The sequence below is a fragment of the Oratosquilla oratoria genome, unplaced genomic scaffold, assembly GCF_046742065.1.
Source record: "Oratosquilla oratoria isolate Oo_2021 unplaced genomic scaffold, ASM4674206v1 SCAFFOLD70, whole genome shotgun sequence".
NCBI lineage: Eukaryota > Metazoa > Arthropoda > Malacostraca > Stomatopoda > Squillidae > Oratosquilla > Oratosquilla oratoria.
Window position 1 is genome coordinate 776,008 of NW_027467734.1, and position 23,733 is coordinate 799,740.

A 23,733-nucleotide genomic window follows, 5' to 3' on the forward strand; every position below is an offset into this window, starting at 1 on the left:
CTGGAGGAAGTGGATATCCTTAGATAATTGGGGGTTATTAGGCTGGATAGAGTGAGAAACGAGATGAGTAGGAGAGCAGGGTTGAGAAGGGAGTTGGGAGATAGGGTTGATGAAAGAGTATTGGAATGGTTTGCAAACATGGAATGAATGAGTGAAGAAAGATTAGTAGAAGAGGTGTGGATGGCAGAGGTGGAAGTAGTGAACTTGAGGGGCTGACCAAGGATGAGATAGATGGATGGGGTGAAAGGGGCATTAGGAAAGAGGAATGTTTTTGAGGAAGAAGACAAAAGATAGGGTTGAATGGAGAATGGTTGTGTATGGATGATGCTATGTTGCATGGAAGGGAGTGGGTAGGGGATGGGGGGGTGAGGGAGAAAGTGTGAATTATATTTTGACACAGCCTGAAGGAATTTCTCCCCATCTTCGTTTTTTCTGCATGAGGGGACAGAGAGGGGGGTTGCTGATTAAATGAAGCGGCCTTGCTGTGGATGTGCTGTCTTGCTGCATTGCTTCTGACCCAGGGCAGTGGGCAAGATGCAGGGAAGACCCATCATCCAAGAGGAGCCAAGATAAGGGAGAGGGAGGGACTGTGAATGGGAGTGGAGTATGTGGGGATGAAATGGGTAGGAGTGGATTTATGCCTGAGTTTGGCTACCTCCCATGTAAGGGGGAAAAAGCTGTTGGTATATGTATGTATGTGTATATATAATGTATTTACCTAACTGTTTACCTGATTGTAGTTTACAGGAAAGGAGAAATATTCATTGGGTCCTGTCTCTTGTTCTCTAACATACCTAGACTCAAAATCATGTACGGTTCCAGTTTAATCTATATCTTTAATTTCCAATTATCATATTTAGATTTGAACTCTTGTATTGTTTGAGCTTGGGCTATATCACCTAAGCTATTCCATGTATTTATACATCTACAGGTACATGGAAAACTGTATTTCTTCACATCCTGTTGACATGTGGTCTTTCTTAATTTATTTCCTTGACGTCTTAAAACTATCACCCATCTTTAGTCAGGAGATCTATCAATGCAATCTATCCCCATTAGTGACCTGAATACTGTAGTCATGTCACCTCTTTCTCTTCAATCTTTCAAAGTTGGTAGACTCAGTGCTTTTAGTCTTTCCTTATATGGTTTATCTGCCAGGTTGGGGACCAGTGTGGTTGCTACCTTTTGTATTCTCTCAATCTTGGTTATATCCTTCACTTGGTGTGGGGACCATTCTACTGATGCATAATCCAGTCTTGGACATACAGTGAGACTTCTCATGAATGGGCGTTAATTAGCTGTGTGGTGTTTTCGCTGTGTTTGCGGTGTTTTTGGGTGCTGTTGTTTAGTGCGTGCAATCACTATGCCACCCAAAAACCACTCCAAAACACCGAAAACACAGCAAAAACAGCTAATTAATGTCTGTTAATGAGAGGTCTCACTGTATTAGGGTTTCAATGAATTTTTTCATCATTTCTTCATCCATATAATGGAATGCCACCTTAATCTTCTGCAGTAGTCCTTGTGTCTCTCCCACAAACCTGCTGACATGTCTGTCAGGTGAGAGGTTGTCTTTTATCAACACTCCCAAGTCTCTCTCCCCTTTTGCTTTTGTAATGAGTTTGCTTCCCAAGGAATAGTTGAAGGATGGCCTTTTGCTGCTATTGCCCATTTCCGGTACTTTGCATTTCTTGAACTTCATTTCCCATTCTTGGCTCCATGCAAAAATAGTATCTAGATCATTTTGCAATATTCTACCATCCTCATTTTTTACCCTTCTCATGATTTTTGTATTGTCTGCAAACATACTGGCATAGCTTGTTCCTTCCATCATGTTAATAACAGAGACAAGAAACATAATTGGTGCAAGCACAGAACCTTCTGGAACTCCACTCATGACCGCTCTCCAGCTTGACATCTTGTCCTTAATTATTGTCCTCATGTATCTTTCCTTAAAAAAATCTTTAATCCATTCTAGTAGTTTACCACTCAACCTTCCAACATGCTCCAATTTCCACACAAGTCAACTGTGAGGTACTTTATCAAATGCCTTTTCTAGGTTTGTGTCTGTGTGTGTGCACATGCATGCATGCACACTTTTCTACAATGTCGTAATTAATCTGAAAAAAATTATGGTACATTTTCTATGATTTGGGTTTGTAAAACAAGGGGTTGTTACAATTATGTTGGATATTAGCCCATGTTACTCAGTTTAACAGTCTAAACAGACCGAAAATGATGCAGACCCATTGAAAATATGCACCACCAGTGAAAAGTTATAAAAAAGTGTAAAAGTCAATAGTTTTAGAATTGTTGATGGCTCAGGTAAAGGTCGATGGAGCCTAGGCAGCCAATGGATGTTAATTCCACAGCTACACTTGTATTAGGCATGTAGCTAACAGCTTTAATTAAATTCAAAGAATGCACAAAACTTTTAATGACTCTTCATTACTTAGCATTGTTCTCATTACTTCCAAACAAGTACCAGCACAAATTGCCTGATGCATTTATTGTTTACATGTGTATGTGTTACACTTCACTGCATATGGCTGGCTTTTTCTCAGGATGCTGTCTCAAAATGATATAAAAAAAGATTATGATATTCCAATAGAAACCAAATGATTATAGGTATGTACAGATTAGAATGTGAGTGATAGTTTAGAGTGGGGAGCTGTATGTTAGACAACTATTTTTAGAAATGTCACTGGTATTCATAATTGCCATAAAGATATGTTCCCTTGATAGGTCGTCACTTCTTTGTATTATATTGTGGCTGTCCGAAGAAATATTTCGGGATTTACAGCAATGGATGATACATGGTTATATTTGATTAATTCAGAAAAATTATAAATAAAATTTGATCATTTTTCAGGTTGTATAAATAGTAGATGAGAAATTGTACTTTTGTGATGATAATTCTTCCCCATATGTTACTTCTCCTGGGACCAATGACAGGGATCTGCATGTGGTGGTCCTGCAAAGATGCTCATTTTCAGAAGCCATCAATCCCCACACCTCAATTGGGAGGTGCAGACCTGAGGTGCTGACACTATCTCTGGCACCAAGATCTCTTTCTCATCTTCAACTCTATTTCATACACCTTTTCACTCATGGAGAGCTGACAGCAGGTGACTGCTCCCTTCATACAGCTTTCAGCTGATGTGGAAAGTTCCACAGCAAGACAACACGGACAACAGTCCAAAATTTATTCTTAGAGAGATCTGTGGGAGATTCCAAGGGCTGCAGATTTTCCACTCGTGAAACTCAAGGCAACAGTTCTCATCTTCACACTCGTTCTCCTCCTCACCTTCATCCTTGTCCTTCTCCTCCTCCTCCTTTGTCCTCTTCCTCATTCTCCTTGTCCTCCTCTTCATCCTCAGAACTATACAGGCACTCCTTCAGTCCTCTGGCACTATATCCTCTTTTAGATAAACATTAAACCTCACCAGCCAGTCCACCATCACTGCACCTTCCTTTTTAGATACTCCATATGATACCCATCTAATCCAAGTGCCTTACCTGCTCTCATCATTTTAATAACTGCTTTCACTTCATCTTTTCTTATTTCTCTCATTCATCATCTCCCACTGCAACTACCTTTCCTTCCTTATCCTCCTTCACATTTAACAACTCCCTAAAATACTCTGCTCATCTTCCTCTTACTGCCATCTCTTCCAATATCACCTCTCCATCTGCACCTTTTACCTTTTCTTCTCTACTTGATTCACCTGCCCTTCCTCTCTTAATATCGTTTCAAAATTTTCTGCCATGCTCTTCCCCCATTTCACATCTGCTTTTCTCTTTTCTTAGACATGTATCAAGAGATAATAAAAAAAGAGACATTCACATTAACGACAAGAAAAGGCCAACAAACTTCTTAGCTGGCAGACAGCACAGAGTCTTATCTCGACACGAAATTCTTCTCACCGTTATAAGGGAGGTAGCCAAGTCATAGGCATGCATCCACACTCACCCATTCCACTCCCATCCACCACCCTTTCCTCACTCTTATCTTAGCTCCAGGGATGGACAATTCCAGTTTACAGTTATCCAGTGGGATCCTTTGGTGCAACTCACAGTTGCCTGCAGACGAAATCCACCTGAGATGTTTGAAAAAATGTCCTCGTAGCTGTATTAGCCTCAACACAAACGGGTTTTATATATGTTAAAGACTGGTAAAAGAGGTGCGGAAGGCAGAGGTGGAAGGAGTGAACATGAGGGGTCAACCTAGGATGAAATGGATGGATGGGGGTAAAAGGGGCAGGGGCATTGGGAAAGAGGGGAATGTCTGTTGAGGAAGGATGGGAGAGGACAGAAGATAGGGGTGAATGGAGAATGGTTGTGTATGGATGATGCTGTGATGCATGAGGTGGAGTGGATGGGGGGTGAGGGAGTATGTGCGAGAAATAATTTGACGCAGTCTGAAGGGATTTCTTCCGGTCTTCTCCTTTTCTGCATGAGGGGACGGAGAGGGGGGGTCGCCGATTTAATGAAGCAGCCTTGCTGTGGATGTGCTGCATTTGTGACACTGCTTCTGGCCCAGGGCAGTGGACAAGATGCAGGGATGACCCATCCTCCAGGAGGTGCCAAGATAAGAGGGTGGAGGCGAGTGGAGTATGTTGGGGATGAAAGTTGCGTAAGTGAAACTATATATTTTGATCACTAACTGAAGAGGATTCCAGTTCTACAGTAGTTGCTCAGTGGGATCCTTTGGAACAAGTCATGGTTGCCCACAGACGAAACCTGGGTGTCCTGGGTGTGCAGGCAACCGAATTGTCCACCCCTGAGCTCTTTGTGGATGAAGGTTCAATTGTCTCTCTCCTGCTCACCACCAGGACCAGAGCCAATGCAACAGCAGAGTAATCCAAGCAGATAAATTTCTGGGACTAAAGACAGCACAGTGGTGTTCTCCAAGGAATATTACTCTCACCCACTTTACAGTACCTCTTCACAAAGGTTATCCCAACGCCAGATCCAAAACAACACCAAAGTGCTCAAGCTTGCTGATGACTACACAAAAGACCCAGCATAGCTACAACAAAATATCTACTAAAAACACCCTACCTTAATTCAGCAAATTAGAATGAAGGATTGGAAATAGCAGAATGGGGGCCTTCCTTCAGTAATTGTCAGTAACATTACTCACTCAGACAACCATGAATCAAAGAAATACTCAGCAGTAAAGACCTGGCAGTGGAAATGAACAAGATGAACTTACTAAAATCGGTAACAAATATAGTTTTCAGACACCAGAAGGAAATGCAGTCCACAAACAGTTCTTGAGAACACATTCATTGACACTTCCACAACATGGTTCCCAATAACCAGGATTAATCACATTCAAAAAGATACAAAATAAAGCATTGAGAATAATAGGATACACCAAAACCACTCCAGTAGAACTTTACACAAACTAAAAATTTCCCCATAAAAAAAAAATTCATGAAAATTACAGGTACACAGTTCTGTGCAAGAGTCCTCAATCCTAGTCACCCATCTCATTACATCACACAAGCACAACAAACCTCTATTCCCTGCAACATGCGACCCCAAATACATAAAGCTCTCCATTTCCTCCCAACTTCTCGTCCTTTAATCTCATCTCCAAGCCACTACCACTCTTGTACATCTCATCACTTTACTTTTGCCCACATTTACTTCTGGCTTCCTCCTCTCACGTACCTTCCTGAACTACCACTAATTGCTTTGGTCTATCATCCAACTCAGGCATATGTATGCATAACTGTGTTGTCTTCCCCTTTACTCCCATCTATATTACATCCATTACATTTAATGAGGAAATTACTGGTTCTGGTTGGAGTTCTTCCAGACTTGATTTATGCCTTGACTTTTCATAGGAGAAAAGTAGAGTGGAGGGGATTCCAAGATCTTACTCTGCCCCATATATTCACCTATAGCATGCATGGGAACATGGTAACAACATTCTTATTCCCCCTACACACACACACACACATGTTGCTGGAGGATCAGAAGAGGTAGGGTCATAGAATTGGTAAAGGTGTGTAGGAAATTACTCAGCCTACCATCCACATCAAAAGCTGAAGTTCTGAAGCAGGGGTATCAGTGACAGCCAACCACAAAAGTGGTCTTGTCATTCACGAAACTATTTCAGTTGTATGCATTTTATTGTGCAAGTTCCCTGCATTGGGATTGTGTATGATTTTTAAGTATTATTTAGGGACTTCAGTTACATCAACAGATCAGTTATTCAAAAGCCTTATGATTACAGGTTAGTACAATCGTAAAAGAATGCTGACCATTCAACATCTAACTCTTTTTTTCCAGCCACACCTCCCTAAATCCCTCCTTTACCACTTCTTTGACATGATTTTGCCCATAAGGATAGAAGCAATGGTTATAAATGAAAAATGCAATACTGTGCAAATTTTATTTTTAACAATTAAATAATTACCACTACATTTCAGTAAAATGCAAATGAAAAGGCACCACAAAATTTTTGTTAATGGTATAGAAAAACGTATTATTTTTTTTCAGTAGCTCATAATAAACAGTAGTCGATATTTGTCTTTTTGTCACTATTTTCAGGGAAAAAAAGTAGTTCATTGTGGAAGCATGTGACTAGTTATGATTTTATACAAGATTTTGGTCCCACATAAAGGTCAGTATTCCAGCAAGGTAGTTATATCAGTGCAATAGGAACTTGTGACATGGGGACTAGGTCTACCCCCAGACCTTCCTCCTGGGGTTGACTCCCACTAGGGAAATTAATGCCAATTGTGAGGTGGTAACAGATTGACATAATATTAAATCACTGTCAAAACTGTAACAACTTCATTTCCTACTATCAATACGAGTCCATCAACATTGGTACATGACAATTGGGGTAGATTGTTATCCCTTGAAGCCGCTCATCACAATCTACACGAACATTGCAGGTTCTTACTAGGAAGGCAGTATAGATCTACAGGAGCCTAGCAAAACTAAGTAACCCTTTATAAGATCCACTCTGGGGCACTAGGCCTTTCTTCTGACTTTCTCTCTTGGAGGTAGACTAACTGCTGCCTCATTAGCTCCCTGGTGTCCCCAGGGCTCCCACCTGGTAGGTCTGTGCTAAGTGTGAGGTAGTGGCCAAGACGATTCAGTCACTGTCAAAAACTCCTCCAGTATCTTTATTCTCTTTACTAACATAGTCCTCCTCTGATGATGTGATGATGGGAGCAGGAAATGGTGATCTCAGGAGGCCCCTGGTTACATTCTATGAGGTTGCGTTCCAGTCTAAATGACTGACCAGCCTTATTCAGGAACAGCTTTGCCCACACGACATGGGGAAGTGGAATGGTGCCCTGAATGTTGTCTTCCCAAAGTTAACCAGGCCGGGAAGCTGCCCTCAGCATCCCAGAAGGTTCCGGGGTGGGGAGATAAAGAAAAGAATATGAAGAAAAAGAATAATAGCAATTATAATAACTTTAATAACCATAATAATGGTAAACAATTGATCATTTTAATAACCATAATAATAGTAACAATAATAATGAAATTACAGTTGATGACTATTGATGTGATGTGATGATTAATAATCAATCACTCTGGGACTTTCACTAGACTCTCGCACAGAACAAGCTCGACCACGGAACAATAACCATAAGGGCGCAACAGCCCTCTCAAAATAGTCCAAAGTGTCTTTGTACGTCCCCGCCCCCCACACCCGCAACATTTATCTCGAAACCAACAACCTTTCCATTCCAAGACAGTATCCATAATATATATATTAATAGATAACTAAACAAAATAAAATATATTAAAGAGGATTTTGTTGTGGTTTAACCCTACCCAATTTTGTTCAGTTAAGGGACAATCGCGAAACAAAGGTCTTGATCGATCGAGAACTTATTTGGCTCGATCCTGTCCTTCAACTGAACAAGTAAAATCTACAGAATATTTCACCGTACTAAAGTGGCTAAAGAATTTTTTTTTCACTTACTTTTTTCGTTACAATTATCTAACTTTTTGTGATGTGGTGCAGGCCAGCTGGTCAGCCTTCTAGAACAAGTTTCCCAACCTTTTCACTCCTTGTGGATAATCTAAATTCTTACGTCGCGCGAAAGTCCTACATAGAAGTTATAACACATCTTTGATATTATATTAGATTAGAATTGAAGCTCACAAGGTAAAAAACGTTTTCCCAAATTTGACAAAATTATGAATACGAAATTAAACAACCAGAACTTAATTGTGCATTTTTCTGTAACTAGTCAAGATCCCTCACTGAATGCTGGATTCAGGGGAACTCGCCCCGGTTGAGAAGCTGGTCTTGAGTAATGAACCCCATTTGAAGCTGATGAGATGAAACTTGCATCTATGACCATGTTGGGAGATGGCAATGACAAATCTTCGATTCATCCCGAACTACCTACGGGTTTCTCCAAAAATACAACTATTACGTTCATAAAGAAAATAAGAAAAGAAAACCATATATATATATATATATATTTTAATATTTATGTAGTGTGTAGACAAAGTGGCTTAGTGCCTACTCATTCCCTTCTTTACCTTAAGGTAATGTGCCTGAAGATTTTGATAAAATGAATTCTACACACGCTACAAATTGTCAAAATATAGCTACAAAATAAGAAGTTCGATAACAGATGAAATTTCTCAAACACATTTGAAAAGAATCCCATTGCCTCAGATTCATTAACCAGTACATTTCTATTCATATGATTAAGTGAAAATAAACTAGGGCCCGTTCAAATGTAAGGGTTGGCAATACAATTCAGTTAGGTAATAGAACACCAGAATATAATTTGAGCAATCTAACTTATATTCTAATTGAATATCTTGTATGATAAAAGGACTATGACTGGAAGGTAATTATACTTTTCTTAGCACCTGTGAATAATTGTTGCTTATCTGCAAGTTTCATCCAAAGACCAAGCCAAGCATATTTTGAACCCAGCTCTCATTTTTGGTGTCTTTAGCATCGTTTTTCTCGTCTGATCCAGTCTCATCGTTTTCAGCAGATTGTATGATATTGGCATCTACATCCTTACCATTGTTAGTACTGTCAATGGCATTAATTATGTCACTAGCACTGGTACTTTTATCTTTCCCAGGAGTTAAATCAGCGCTATTAATATCGGAATCCTCTTCAGGATTAAGCTTCTCTGGATGAGTAACGAATTCCTTTCTGTTGGGTTGATCTGTGCTTCTGTAGTGATTAGATGGGTTTTGGTCTTCAGAAACTACTGATGGTTTTTCATCGACTCTTTTAGCTGAAGAGGGTATTGGAACTGGAGCACCGTCCTTTAATGATGATGTTGCATCCTTCTTCCCAGATGCAAATGCTGACTTTGCTGCTTTCGACCAGTCGCGAATAAAAAATGGTCTGAATTTCTGGGTGGATGGTCCCTTGTATGGTCCTCTATAGTGAGCCTTTGGTTTGAGCAAATCCATAAGTACGGGTTTAGAGCCTCTTTGCTTTGTTTTGTCTTTAGAAGATTGTGGCTGGGATGCAGTTGGCGTCGTTGGTTTTTGTGAATCACTCTGGTTAGGAGAGTCAAGTTGTGACGTATCGGAACAGGCGAAATTTGGATTCTTTTGGTATTTAACTTTCAACAAAGAAACCAATGGCAATGGAGGAGCATTTTGTTTTGGTACAGACGAGCACATATACACAGAAGAGGACAAGGAAGTAGATGAAGACAGCGACTGTAAGTTTTCAGTTAAAGTTGTTTTTGACGTTGTGTGTTGCATCGAGCTTGAAGGTAACACTGTGTCTGTACTATCTTTATTGAAGGTTTTAGTTACAACCTTTTTAGTGTTGTCTGGGTCAGGCGGGGTCGATACAGAAGTATGAGGCACTAATTCAGACACAGATTCACTTGTCTTGCTAACTGTTCCATGTACACTTCCGATATCTTGGCCTTCATGTAGTCTTGTCAAAGTAGGAACCGTTGATATTGATGGTAGTGTTGGATCAAGGGCATCGAGTGATTCCTTATAACTTAAACTTCCGTTCACTTCTAAAGTCGTTTTACCTGCAGGTTCAGCATTTGCGCTCATCACACGATATATATTCTCTTCATATGGTTCCTTACGAGCTTCGCTGGCGATGGCTCTGAATATCGTACTCATCAGCGGGCCGGGAGGTGTCGCATGCATATCGACAGTAACCTTAGATGCGTCATCCATAGCCACAGTTCTTCCTACTCTTTTCTTTGTTCCATCCAGATCTTCTTTTAATTTTTTATTATGGGATACATTGTTTACCTTTATTTCATTATCTACTAATGAGGGGGATTCAAACGTCTTCCAATCGAACACTTCAGCAACTCTTACGTATGCCAACAGTGTCGCATAAATCGCCGATAGAAGGTTCATAGCCTGTCGCCTTTCATTTGGCGACTCGGCACTCACCATAACGGCCGCTATCTCGTTCGAAGATTCGTTTACAACGGAATAAATAGTTTCCGCACTTTCAGGCCCACTGGCTCTTGTATCGAAGTCCTGCAGGTTGTAATAAATAGATTCTTCGGAATCCTTATAGTAAACATCCTCGTGGTCTAAGCTGAAGTCTACGGGAGAAGGATAAAGTAAACTGTCGACATCGCTCGGAGGCACTGCCAGTTGATGGTCGTCCCGTTTCCAGCGTCCTGTCGACAGAATTTTACTTTCAGTTTTAACCCTTAGCAATTCTGGATAATCATAAACTTTTAACCCTCTACTTCAACTACACGATTCATTTTTATGTTCAAACCATCTCCGAAGAGCTATGAATTGTACATCTTCCCGTCCCTGTTTCTCTGTCAATCTCCGCGCCCCACTCCCTGTCCCCCTAATTATTTCTTTGCTGATGTCTTCCCCCCTCCCATTCTCCTTCCCCTTCTTCCAATCTTTGGCACGGAATACAACCCATGCTTACCTTTATCATTGGGATCATCACCAGAGGAACAGAGAGAACACTCATCGACGCACAATTCACTCTGAAGTGAAATGATACAATGATTATGGAAAATTTATAATGAAATTCATGGATGTCAATGCAGGGTGTCGAGTGTGTGTCGAAGTATGCGCGAAGTGGGCAAGTTGATGTAAAACAAGGACGGTGTAGCGCGATGGGATTGGGTTTCGTTGGGTAGAGATGCTTGAGGTGATGTAGTATTTAGAATGTAGATTACCAGCGCTTCTATCCGTTAATTTAAACTTCACGTATTGGTTTAGTCAAAGGTATTTATAGTTTGGTTCATAGTGCTGCTTTCTGTAGGAAGTTGTGGAGAGATGGCAGAGGTATTGGTGTTTCGCCGCCCAGGAATTGGTGTTTGAGGTAAACGATAAAGTAGGTAGTTACCACGGAGTGTTTGAGGAAATTGGAGAGTCTAACAGGATATGCGATATTGTAGCTATGCAAGAGGTGGGAATAACAAATAAAGAACGTCAATTATTCTAGACACAAAAAAGACGGTCAAACCCATCAATTGCACAAGAAGTCTAAAAGGGTCTTGATTAATATTAATTTCTTACCTCTCTTAATGGAAAAGATCAATCTAAAATTGTGGGCCTCACATTTGATACTCTTATGACAAGCGTTCCCTGTAAGCTGTGCTCATGTGCGCGCACACACGTACTAGTGCACATGAAAAAATACACGTGCACAAGGTTTTCAAATGATAATAATCACTTTAATAGAGAAGTTCCACCCAAATATTAACTTACAAATTATCTAAAAACATGGTAACTTGCCAACCGTCAAACCTACAATCATTTAGATAAACACGCAAGATGTAATGATTATCATTTATCTTGTACATTTCTTTTTTTTATCATTTGTTTGCTAGATTCTCATTTATCATTAGTTATATGTCAATCTATTATTTACTATTTACCTGTTTATTATTTACCTTTACCTATACATTTATTTATGCGTTTTATTTGTTACATTTAGTTTTTATTTATTCATGATTTTTTTTCGCATCCGACCTAGATATGGACCAAAAGGTCTCCTGTCAGCATGCTCCGCCTTTGTAATCCTTTGTAAGTACTGTGTTTATTCCCCTCTTCTAACTTTGGAGCTTCTATTGCAAATGAAATGACTTTGCCTTATCTGAAAAGTATGTGACCACCCATGGCGGCAAAGTACACAGGCATATTTCTGCACCCACTCACAGCAAAAAAATTAGAGGGGACATCAATTATGACCCACAGCCCAAACACCTGACAGCGAAAATCAGCGAGGAAGTAAACCTATTATAATCACTATGAATGTGTGTATACATCGCATATACACATGTATACATCGCATATACACATGTATACATCGCATATACACATGTATACATCGCATATACACATGTATACATCGCATATACACATGTATACATCGCATATACACATGTATACATCGCATATACACATGTATACATTGCATATACACATGTATGTATACATTGCATATACACATGTATGTATACATTGCATATACACATGTATGTATACATTGCATATACACATGTATGTATACATTGCATATACACATGTATGTATACATTGCATATACACATGTATGTATACATTGCATATACACATGTATGTATACATTGCATATACACATGTATGTATACATTGCATATACACATGTATGTATACATTGCATATACACATGTATGTATACATTGCATACACATGTTTGTATACATTGCATACACATGTTTGTATACATTGCATACACATGTTTGTATACATTGCATACACGTTTGTATACATTGCATACACATGTTTGTATACATTGCATACACATGTTTGTATACATTGCATACACATGTTTGTGTACATTTTGTATATATACACGTGTATATTGCACATACATGTATTGTATATACACATGCATGCACTATGTATATTGTATATACTCGTGTATTGTATATACACATGCATGTATACATATTGCATATACACATTGTACATAAACATGCATGTATATTGTATATAAATATGCTTGTATAATTGTATATAAATATGCTTGTATAATTGTATATAAAGACTTGTGGTATATACACACATGAATACAAATATACACACGTATATCATTATATATATATATATATGCATATATATTGTGTGTACACGTACATGTAGATACGTTATATATACACGTATTTATTTCATGTATGCATATACATATATGTACGTATGTATGTGTCTATGCGTATGTGTATGCAAGTGTGTATGTATACAGCATGCATGTATATCTCACATCCACGCACGCATCAACTCACCTACACATCAAACTTCCCACCCACACAATCCACGCACCCACGCATCCACCCCCCACCCACCATAACCCACCTACCCACCCACACCCACATCCACCCACCCACACAACCAAACACGCATCCATTCACCCACACACATACATCCAAGTCTCTCATCCACCCACCCACCCATACACTAGAAAAAACAAGAGAACACGAAAAGAAACTTAAAAAAGATAGTTATAGAAGAGATCTGAAAAAGAATAGTTTCCCACACAGATTGGTGGATATCTGGAATAAATTGGATGAGAAAACAGTGAGTGCAAAAAAACTATACAAGAATTTAAGAACAAACTTGATGCTGAAAGATACAAAGACGGGCCACTGCGAGCATAGCTCTCTTCCCGTAAAATACAACTAGGTAAACACCCACACATATAACACATACGCACCCACCCACCCACACACAAACTGGATGCTGAAAGATACAAAAGCGGGTCACTACGAGCATAGCTCTTCCCGTAAAAATACTAGGTAAATACAAACACACAATCACACACACACAAACTATATGGATATGTACAGTATATGTATTTGTAAATATACATGTATTCGACAGACCGTTTGACAAATTTCCCACTATAGGTGTCATGGAATCTTCCGTGATGGAATATTCACGAAGACATCGAGGAGGGAGGTAGTCGTCGTTAGGATCTCAGTATGGGGGACATGGAGATTGGTACAACTCGGCCTTATGCCAATAGCCTTGGCGTTGGCAACGGATCATTCAACGCCACAGGGCGTCTGTATACAGTTACCTTCTGGCAACTGGACGAGAGGCAGTCTGCCTCAAAGAAATCCACCTTCGTTGGAACGGCGCTAAGTAAGATGACGTGAATTGTTGTAAGCAGGGTATGGCGTGTCCTTCAGGAATGTCAAGAGGATCTGTGGTGAAAATAACCGGCTCTTGTATTCAAAGGTGCCGGACATTTGGTTTGACAAAGCGAGCCTCTGTTGCTATGGGCGAGAGGACTTGTGGGGTGTGGGGGAAGGGAGGGAGGGGGGTAGGCAGTTGAAAGACCTTGGGGTCGAGGCGAGAAGGGAGTGGCTAGTACAAGGTACGGTACAGCGGAGGCTCAAGGATAACGAGAAATAACTGGGATCAGAAAGGGACGGGAGGATGCGCTCCTCAAGGTAACGCCGGGAAGGTGGGAGATGAGGGGGAGGAGAGCGAAAGTGGACAAGGAAGGCGAATGGGACGAGATGGGGAGCGGAGGGACAAGGGAATAAATGAGGGGGGAGGGGAATGATCGCCAAAGAAATAAATTGTTGTGGGATCATCAAGAAGACAAACTAAGGGGACAGATCGACAAGAGGACACCTACAGGGGAAACAGCAACAAAGGGGAGATGAGAAAGGCGACATCGTCCAAAGAAATAACAAGGTGTGAGCATCGTCAAGACGATTATCTGCGAGAACAGGTCGACACGAAGACATGTGCAGGGAACAGAGCGACTATGGGAGAAAAGAGGGATGACAGTCAAAAGAATAAACTGGGAGCATCGCCGAGACAACCGGAGGTAATAGGTCGATAAAAGGACATAACAGGGAGACGTGCGAGGAGGACGTAGACGTTCGAAGGGTGCAGAGATGAAGAAAAACGAAGACAGGCTTCGGGATCAAGACGACAGACCTCGGGATCAAGACGACAGACCTCGGGATCAAGACGACAGACCTCGGGATCAGGACGACAGACCTCGGGATCAGGACGACAGACCTCGGGATCAGGACGACAGACCTCGGGATCAGGACGACAGACCTCGGGATCAAGACGACAGACCTCGGGATCAAGACGACAGACCTCGGGATCAAGACGACAGACCTCGGGATCAAGACGACAGACCTCGGGATCAGGACGACAGACCTCGGGATCAGGACGACAGACCTCGGGATCAGGACGACAGACCTCGGGATCAGGACGACAGACCTCGGGATCAGGACGACAGACCTCGGGATCAGGACGACAGACCTCGGGATCAAGACGACAGACCTCGGGATCAAGACGACAGACCTCGGGATCAAGACGACAGACCTCGGGATCAGGACGACAGACCTCGGGATCAGGACGACAGACCTCGGGATCATGACGACAGACCTCGGGATCAGGACGACAGACCTCGGGATCAGGACGACAGACCTCGGGATCAAGAAGACACACCTCGGGATCAAGAAGACAGTCCTCTGGATCAAGAAGACAGACCTCGGGATCACGACGACAGACCTCGGGATCACGACGACAGACCTCGGGATCAAGACGACAGACCTCGGGATCAAGACGACAGACCTCGGGATCAAGACGACAGACCTCGGGATCAAGACGACAGACCTCGGGATCAAGACGACAGACCTCGGGATCAAGACGACAGACCTCGGGATCAAGACGACAGACCTCGGGATCAAGACGACAGACCTCGGGATCAAGACGACAGACCTCGGGATCAAGACGACAGACCTCGGGATCAGGACGACAGACCTCGGGATCAGGACGACAGACCTCGGGATCAGGACGACAGACCTCGGGATCAGGACGACAGACCTCGGGATCAGGACGACAGACCTCGGGATCAGGACGACAGACCTCGGGATCAGGACGACAGACCTCGGGATCAGGACGACAGACCTCGGGATCAGGACGACAGACCTCGGGATCAGGACGACAGACCTCGGGATCAGGACGACAGACCTCGGGATCAGGACGACAGACCTCGGGATCAGGACGACAGACCTCGGGATCAGGACGACAGACCTCGGGATCAGGACGACAGACCTCGGGATCAGGACGACAGACCTCGGGATCAGGACGACAGACCTCGGGATCAGGACGACAGACCTCGGGATCAGGACGACAGACCTCGGGATCAGGACGACAGACCTCGGGATCAGGACGACAGACCTCGGGATCAGGACGACAGACCTCGGGATCAGGACGACAGACCTCGGGATCAGGACGACAGACCTCGGGATCAGGACGACAGACCTCGGGATCAGGACGACAGACCTCGGGATCAGGACGACAGACCTCGGGATCAAGACGACAGACCTCGGGATCAAGACGACAGACCTCGGGATCAAGACGACAGACCTCGGGATCAAGACGACAGACCTCGGGATCAAGACGACAGACCTCGGGATCAAGACGACAGACCTCGGGATCAGGACGACAGACCTCGGGATCAAAGACGACAGACCTCGGGATCAGGACGACAGACCTCGGGATCAGGACGACAGACCTCGGGATCAAGACGACAGACCTCGGGATCATGACGACAGACCTCGGGATCAGGACGACAGACCTCGGGATCAGGACGACAGACCTCGGGATCAGGACGACAGACCTCGGGATCAGGACGACAGACCTCGGGATCAGGACGACAGACCTCGGGATCAGGACGACAGACCTCGGGATCAGGACGACAGACCTCGGGATCAGGAAGACAGACCTCGGGATCAGGACGACAGACCTCGGGATCAGGACGACAGACCTCGGGATCAGGACGACAGACCTCGGGATCAGGACGACAGACCTCGGGATCAGGACGACAGACCTCGGGATCAGGACGACAGACCTCGGGATCAGGACGACAGACCTCGGGATCAGGACGACAGACCTCGGGATCAAGACGACAGACCTCGGGATCAGGACGACAGACCTCGGGATCAGGACGACAGACCTCGGGATCATGACGACAGACCTCGGGATCAGGACGACAGACCTCGGGATCAGGACGACAGACCTCGGGATCAGGACGACAGACCTCGGGATCAGGACGACAGACCTCGGGATCAAGACGACAGACCTCGGGATCAAGACGACAGACCTCGGGATCAAGACGACAGACCTCGGGATCAAGACGACAGACCTCGGGATCAGGACGACAGACCTCGGGATCAAGACGACAGACCTCGGGATCAGGACGACAGACCTCGGGATCAGGACGACAGACCTCGGGATCAGGACGACAGACCTCGGGATCAGGACGACAGACCTCGGGATCAGGACGACAGACCTCGGGATCAGGACGACAGACCTCGGGATCAGGACGACAGACCTCGGGATCAGGACGACAGACCTCGGGATCAGGACGACAGACCTCGGGATCAAGACGACAGACCTCGGGATCAAGACGACAGACCTCGGGATCAAGACGACAGACCTCGGGATCAAGACGACAGACCTCGGGATCAGGACGACAGACCTCGGGATCAAGACGACAGACCTCGGGATCAGGACGACAGACCTCGGGATCAGGACGACAGACCTCGGGATCAAGACGACAGACCTCGGGATCAAGACGACAGACCTCGGGATCAAGACGACAGACCTCGGGATCAAGACGACAGACCTCGGGATCAAGACGACAGACCTCGGGATCAAGACGACAGACCTCGGGATCAAGACGACAGACCTCGGGATCAAGACGACAGACCTCGGGATCAAGACGACAGACCTCGGGATCAAGACGACAGACCTCGGGATCAAGACGACAGACCTCGGGATCAAGACGACAGACCTCGGGATCAAGACGACAGACCTCGGGATCAAGACGACAGACCTCGGGATCAAGACGACAGACCTCGGGATCAAGACGACAGACCTCGGGATCAAGACGACAGACCTCGGGATCAAGACGACAGACCTCGGGATCAAGACGACAGAGCTCGGGATCAAGACGACAGAGCTCGGGATCAAGAAGACAAAGCTCGGGATCAAGAAGACAAAGCTCGGGATCAAGAAGACAAAGCTCGGGATCAAGAAGACAAAGCTCGGGATCAAGAAGACAAAGCTCGGGATCAAGAAGACAAAGCTCGGGATCAAGAAGACAGACCTCAGGATCAAGACGACAAACCTCAGGATCAAGAAGACAAACCTCAGGATCAAGAAGACAAACCTCAGGATCAAGAAGACAAACCTCAGGATCAAGAAGACAAACCTCAGGATCAAGAAGACAAACCTCAGGATCAAGAAGACAAACCTCAGGATCAAGACGACAAACCTCAGGATCAAGACGACAAACCTCAGGATCAAGAAGACAGGCCTCAGGATCAAGAAGACAGGCCTCAGGATCAAGAAGACAGGCCTCAGGATCAAGAAGACAGGCCTCAGGATCAAGAAGACAGGCCTCAGGATCAAGAAGACAGACCTCAGGATCAAGACGACAAACCTCAGGATCAAGACGACAAACCTCAGGATCAAGAAGACAAACCTCAGGATCAAGAGGACAAAGCTCAGGATCAAGAGGACAAAGCTCAGGATCAAGAAGACAGGCCTCAGGATCAAGACGACAGACCTCGGGATCAAAGACGACAGACCTCGGGATCAAGACGACAGACCACGGGATCAAGACGACAGACCTCGGGAACAAGACGACAGACCTCGGGATCAGGACGACAGACCTCGGGATCAGGACGACAGACCTCGGGATCAGGACGACAGACCTCGGGATCAGGACGACAGACCTCGGGATCACGACGACAGACCTCGGGATCAAGACGACAGACCTCGGGATCAAGACGACAGACCTCGGGATCAGGACGACAGACCTCGGGATCAGGACGACAGACCTCGGGATCAGGACGACAGACCTCGGGATCAGGACGACAGACCTCGGGATCAGGACGACAGACCTCGGGATCAGGACGACAGACCTCGGGATCAGGACGACAGACCTCGGGATCAGGACGACAGACCTCGGGATCAAGACGACAGACCTCGGGATCAAGACGACAGACCTCGGGATCAAGACGACAAACCTCGGGATCAAGACGACAAACCTCAGGATCAAGACGACAAACCTCAGGATCAAGACGACAAACCTCAGGATCAAGACGACAAACCTCAGGATCAAGACGACAGGCCTCAGGATCAAGAAGACAGGCCTCAGGATCAAGAAGACAGGCCTCAGGATCAAGAAGACAGGCCTCAGGATCAAGAAGACAGGCCTCAGGATCAAGACGACAGACCTCGGGATCAGGACGACAGACCTCGGGATCAGGACGACAGACCTCGGGATCAGGACGACAGACCTCGGGATCAGGACGACAGACCTCGGGATCAGGACGACAGACCTCGGGATCAGGACGACAGACCTCGGGATCAGGACGACAGACCTCGGGATCATGACGACAGACCTCGGGATCATGACGACAGACCTCGGGATCAGGACGACAGACCTCGGGATCAGGACGACAGACCTCGGGATCAGGACGACAGACCTCGGGATCAGGACGACAGACCTCGGGATCAGGACGACAGACCTCGGGATCAGGACGACAGACCTCGGGATCAGGACGACAGACCTCGGGATCAGGACGACAGACCTCGGGATCAGGACGACAGACCTCGGGATCAGGACGACAGACCTCGGGATCAGGACGACAGACCTCGGGATCAGGACGACAGACCTCGGGATCAGGACGACAGACCTCGGGATCAGGACGACAGACCTCGGGATCAGGACGACAGACCTCGGGATCAGGACGACAGACCTCGGGATCAGGACGACAGACCTCGGGATCAAGACGAGAGACCTCGGGATCAAGACGAGAGACCTCGGGATCAAGACGAGAGACCTCGGGATCAAGACGACAGACCTCGGGATCAAGACGACAGACCTCGGGATCAAGACGACAGACCTCGGGATCAAGACGACAGACCTCGGGATCAAGACGACAGACCTCGGGATCAAGACGACAGACCTCGGGATCAAGACGACAGACCCCGTGATCAAGACGACAGGCCTCGGGATCAAGACGACAGGCCTCGGGATCAAGACGACAGGCCTCGGGATCAAGACGACAGACCTCGGGATCAAGACGACAGACCTCGGGATCAAGACGACAGACCTCGGGATCAAGACGACAGACCTCGGGATCAAGACGACAGACCTCGGGATCAAGACGACAGACCTCGGGATCAAGACGACAGACCTCGGGATCAAGACGACAGACCTCGGGATCAGGACGACAGACCTCGGGATCAGGAAGACAGACCTCGGGATCAGGACGACAGACCTCGGGATCAGGACGACAGACCTCGGGATCAAGACGACAGACCTCGGGATCAGGACGACAGACCTCGGGATCAGGACGACAGACCTCGGGATCAGGACGACAGACCTCGGGATCAGGACGACAGACCTCGGGATCAGGACGACAGACCTCGGGATCAGGACGACAGACCTCGGGATCAGGACGACAGACCTCGGGATCAAGACGAGAGACCTCGGGATCAAGACGAGAGACCTCGGGATCAAGACGAGAGACCTCGGGATCAAGACGACAGACCCCGTGATCAAGACGACAGGCCTCGGGATCAAGACGACAGGCCTCGGGATCAAGACGACAGGCCTCGGGATCAGGACGACAGACCTCGGGATCAGGACGACAGACCTCGGGATCAGGACGACAGACCTCGGGATCAAGACGACAGACCTCGGGATCAAGACGACAGACCTCGGGATCAAGACGACAGACCTCGGGATCAAGACGACAGACCTCGGGATCAAGACGACAGACCTCGGGATCAAGACGACAGACCACGGGATCAAGACGACAGACCTCGGGATCAAGACGACAGACCTCGGGATCAAGACGACAGACCTCGGGATCAAGACGACAGACCTCGGGATCAAGACGACAGACCTCGGGATCAAGACGACAGACCTCGGGATCAAGACGACAGACCTCGGGATCAAGACGACAGACCTCGGGATCAAGACGACAGACCTCGGGATCAAGACGACAGACCTCGGGATCAAGACGACAGACCTCGGGATCAAGACGACAGAGCTCGGGATCAAGACGACAGAGCTCGGGATCAAGACGACAGAGCTCGGGATCAAGAAGACAAAGCTCGGGATCAAGAAGACAAAGCTCGGGATCAAGAAGACAAAGCTCGGGATCAAGAAGACAAAGCTCGGGATCAAGAAGACAAAGCTCGGGATCAAGAAGACAAAGCTCGGGATCAAGAAGAAAAAGCTCGGGATCAAGACGACAAACCTCAGGATCAAGAAGACAAAGCTCAGGATCAAGAAGACAAAGCTCAGGATCAAGAAGACAAAGCTCAGGGTCAAGAAGACAAAGCTCAGGATCAAGACGACAAAGCTCAGGATCAAGACGACAAAGCTCAGGATCAAGAAGACAAAGCTCAGGATCAAGAAGACAAAGCTCAGGGTCAAGAAGACAAAGCTCAGGGTCAAGAAGACAAAGCTCAGGATCAAGAAGACAAAGCTCAGGATCAAGAAGACAAAGCTCAGGATCAAGAGGACAAAGCTCAGGATCAAGAGGACAAAGCTCAGGATCAAGGGGACAAAGCTCAGGATCAAGAGGACAAAGCTCAGGATCAAGAGGACAAAGCTCAGGATCAAGAAGACAAAGCTCAGGATCAAGAGGACAAAGCTCAGGATCAAGAAGACAAAGCTCAGGATCAAGAAGACAAAGTTCAGGATAAAAAAGGCAAAGCTCAGGATCAAAAAGACAAAGCTCAGGATCAAAAAGACAAACCTCAGGATCAAGAGGAGAAACCCCAGGATCAAGACAAACCTCAGGATCAAGAAGACAAATCTTAGGATCAAGAAGACAAATCTTAGGATCAAAGATGACAAATCATAGGATAAAGAAGACAAATCATAGGATAAAGAAGACTAATTTTAGGATCAAAGATACAAATCATAGGATCAAGAAGACAAATCTTAGGATCAAAGATACAAATCACAGGATCAAGAAGACAAATAGTTGTGTCAAGAACACAGCAGTGACCAAGAAAAAAAAATGCTACAGAGATGATGTAAAGTGTTTGTGTAACAGTTACGCAGATTTCAAATCTGCTGTCATTCTTTATATCCTCTTTTTTATGTAAACTTATTTCTTCCTGACCATCTAGAAAGAAGCAAATAGTAAACAATGTACATCAAGCTTTTGTATACACCGGAAAATATATCCTCTCCCAACTCCATATCAAACTCAGCTCTGTGAAAAAAAATGGTGAAATACATAATTAAAGGAGAGGTTTTTCAGTATTCTAAGAATGATTTAAATGGAATTATGGAGTGAAAAACTAAAGGCTAGAATTTTCAGCAGAGAATATATCTGTAACTTCATTTAGGGTCCTTCGCTCTCACAGGAAATGCCTCGAACGAGACCTGAAGGACAGACGAAGAAGATGGGAAGTCAAGGCTAGGGTGAGAGAGAAAGGGCTTAAGATGGGGCAACGAACTGTGGGGGAAGGGTAGGGCAACAGATATAGGACCAAAGCGAGATAAGGGGCAAGGAGAGCAGGGGGGAGAGTAACAGGCAAGAGGGCGTAGGAAATGTAGCGAATAATGGGCAACTTCAGGCAAAAGAAAGGGGAAAGGGAGGAGAACGACGAACAAGGGTAGAAGGTGGGAAAAGAAACAAAAAGGGCAAACATGACAAGGAAAAGCAAGGAAGAAATGAGGGCAAGTAGAAAGGAGAAAACGGGGATTAGAGGGAGACCCGATACTTAACGGAAAAGGGGTAGAACAGATGGTTAAGGAGAATAAAGGGGGGGGGTAACGGTGGTGGCACACTAGGCTAGCATTCTACTTGCTTTTGCTACGTCGTTTGAGTACAAACTACTTCGGTTACAATATCATAGAATTCCGTAATAAGAACATCTTAATGTGTGTAACATTAGTTTAGGTTTAACTTTACTTTCTCGTCTATGAGAAGCTAAATGACGAACTAGTTTATATATATATATATATATATATATATATATATATATATACCAACGGCTTATAAGGGAGGTAGCCAGGCCAAAGGCATGTGCCCACTCCACTCCCCTTTCCTCCCTCTCATCTTAGCTCCTCGTGGATGATGGGTCATCCCTGTATCCCGCCCACTACTCTGGGTCAGAAGCAACGCAGCAAGGCACAGTGCATCGACAGCAAGGCAGCTTCTCCCCCCCCCCTCTCCATTCCGTCATGTAGAAATAGAGAAGACGGGGAGAAACTCCCTTCAGGTTGCATCAAAATATTCACACACAAGCACTCCTACACCACATCCCCACTCCTCCCTCCCTTGCATAATAGCATCATCTATACACAGGCACTCTCCATGCATCCCTATCTCCTGCCTTCTCTCTTCCTTGCTCAACAGACATTCCCCTCTTCCTCAGCGCCCCTTTCACTCCATCCATCCATCCATCTCATTCTCGGTAGTCCCTTTACATTCACTCCCTCTTCCTCTGCCTTCCATACCTCTTTTACTAATCTTCATTCACTCTTTCCATGTGTCCAAACCATTCCAATACTCTTTCATCAGTCCTATCTGTCATCTCTTATTCCAACCCAGCTCTCCTCATCACTTCCCTTTTTCTCCATTTTTCTTGAACCACCTTCAGTACCCTGCCCATTACCGTTGCTTTTACTTCCCGCACCACCCCATCCATGTAGGCTACACATTGAACAGCCACGGCGACATG

The 23,733-nt window shown here is 45.3% G+C and overlaps 1 protein-coding gene across 2 annotated transcripts in view; it reads right to left on the reverse strand.

The window, feature by feature from the left end:
• Positions 1-8,465: 8,465 nt before the first annotated feature.
• Positions 8,466-23,733, reverse strand: part of LOC143023907 (uncharacterized) — a 46,363-nt gene continuing 31,095 nt past the window's right edge. For both annotated transcript variants that reach the window (XM_076182575.1, XM_076182574.1), the window contains 2 exons: positions 10,904-10,964; positions 8,466-10,634 (listed from right to left, as the gene is read on the reverse strand). In XM_076182575.1, the coding sequence (XP_076038690.1) occupies positions 8,902-10,634; positions 10,904-10,964 (1,794 nt within the window). In that variant the 3' untranslated portion in view covers positions 8,466-8,901. The remainder of the gene's footprint in view (positions 10,635-10,903; positions 10,965-23,733) is intronic.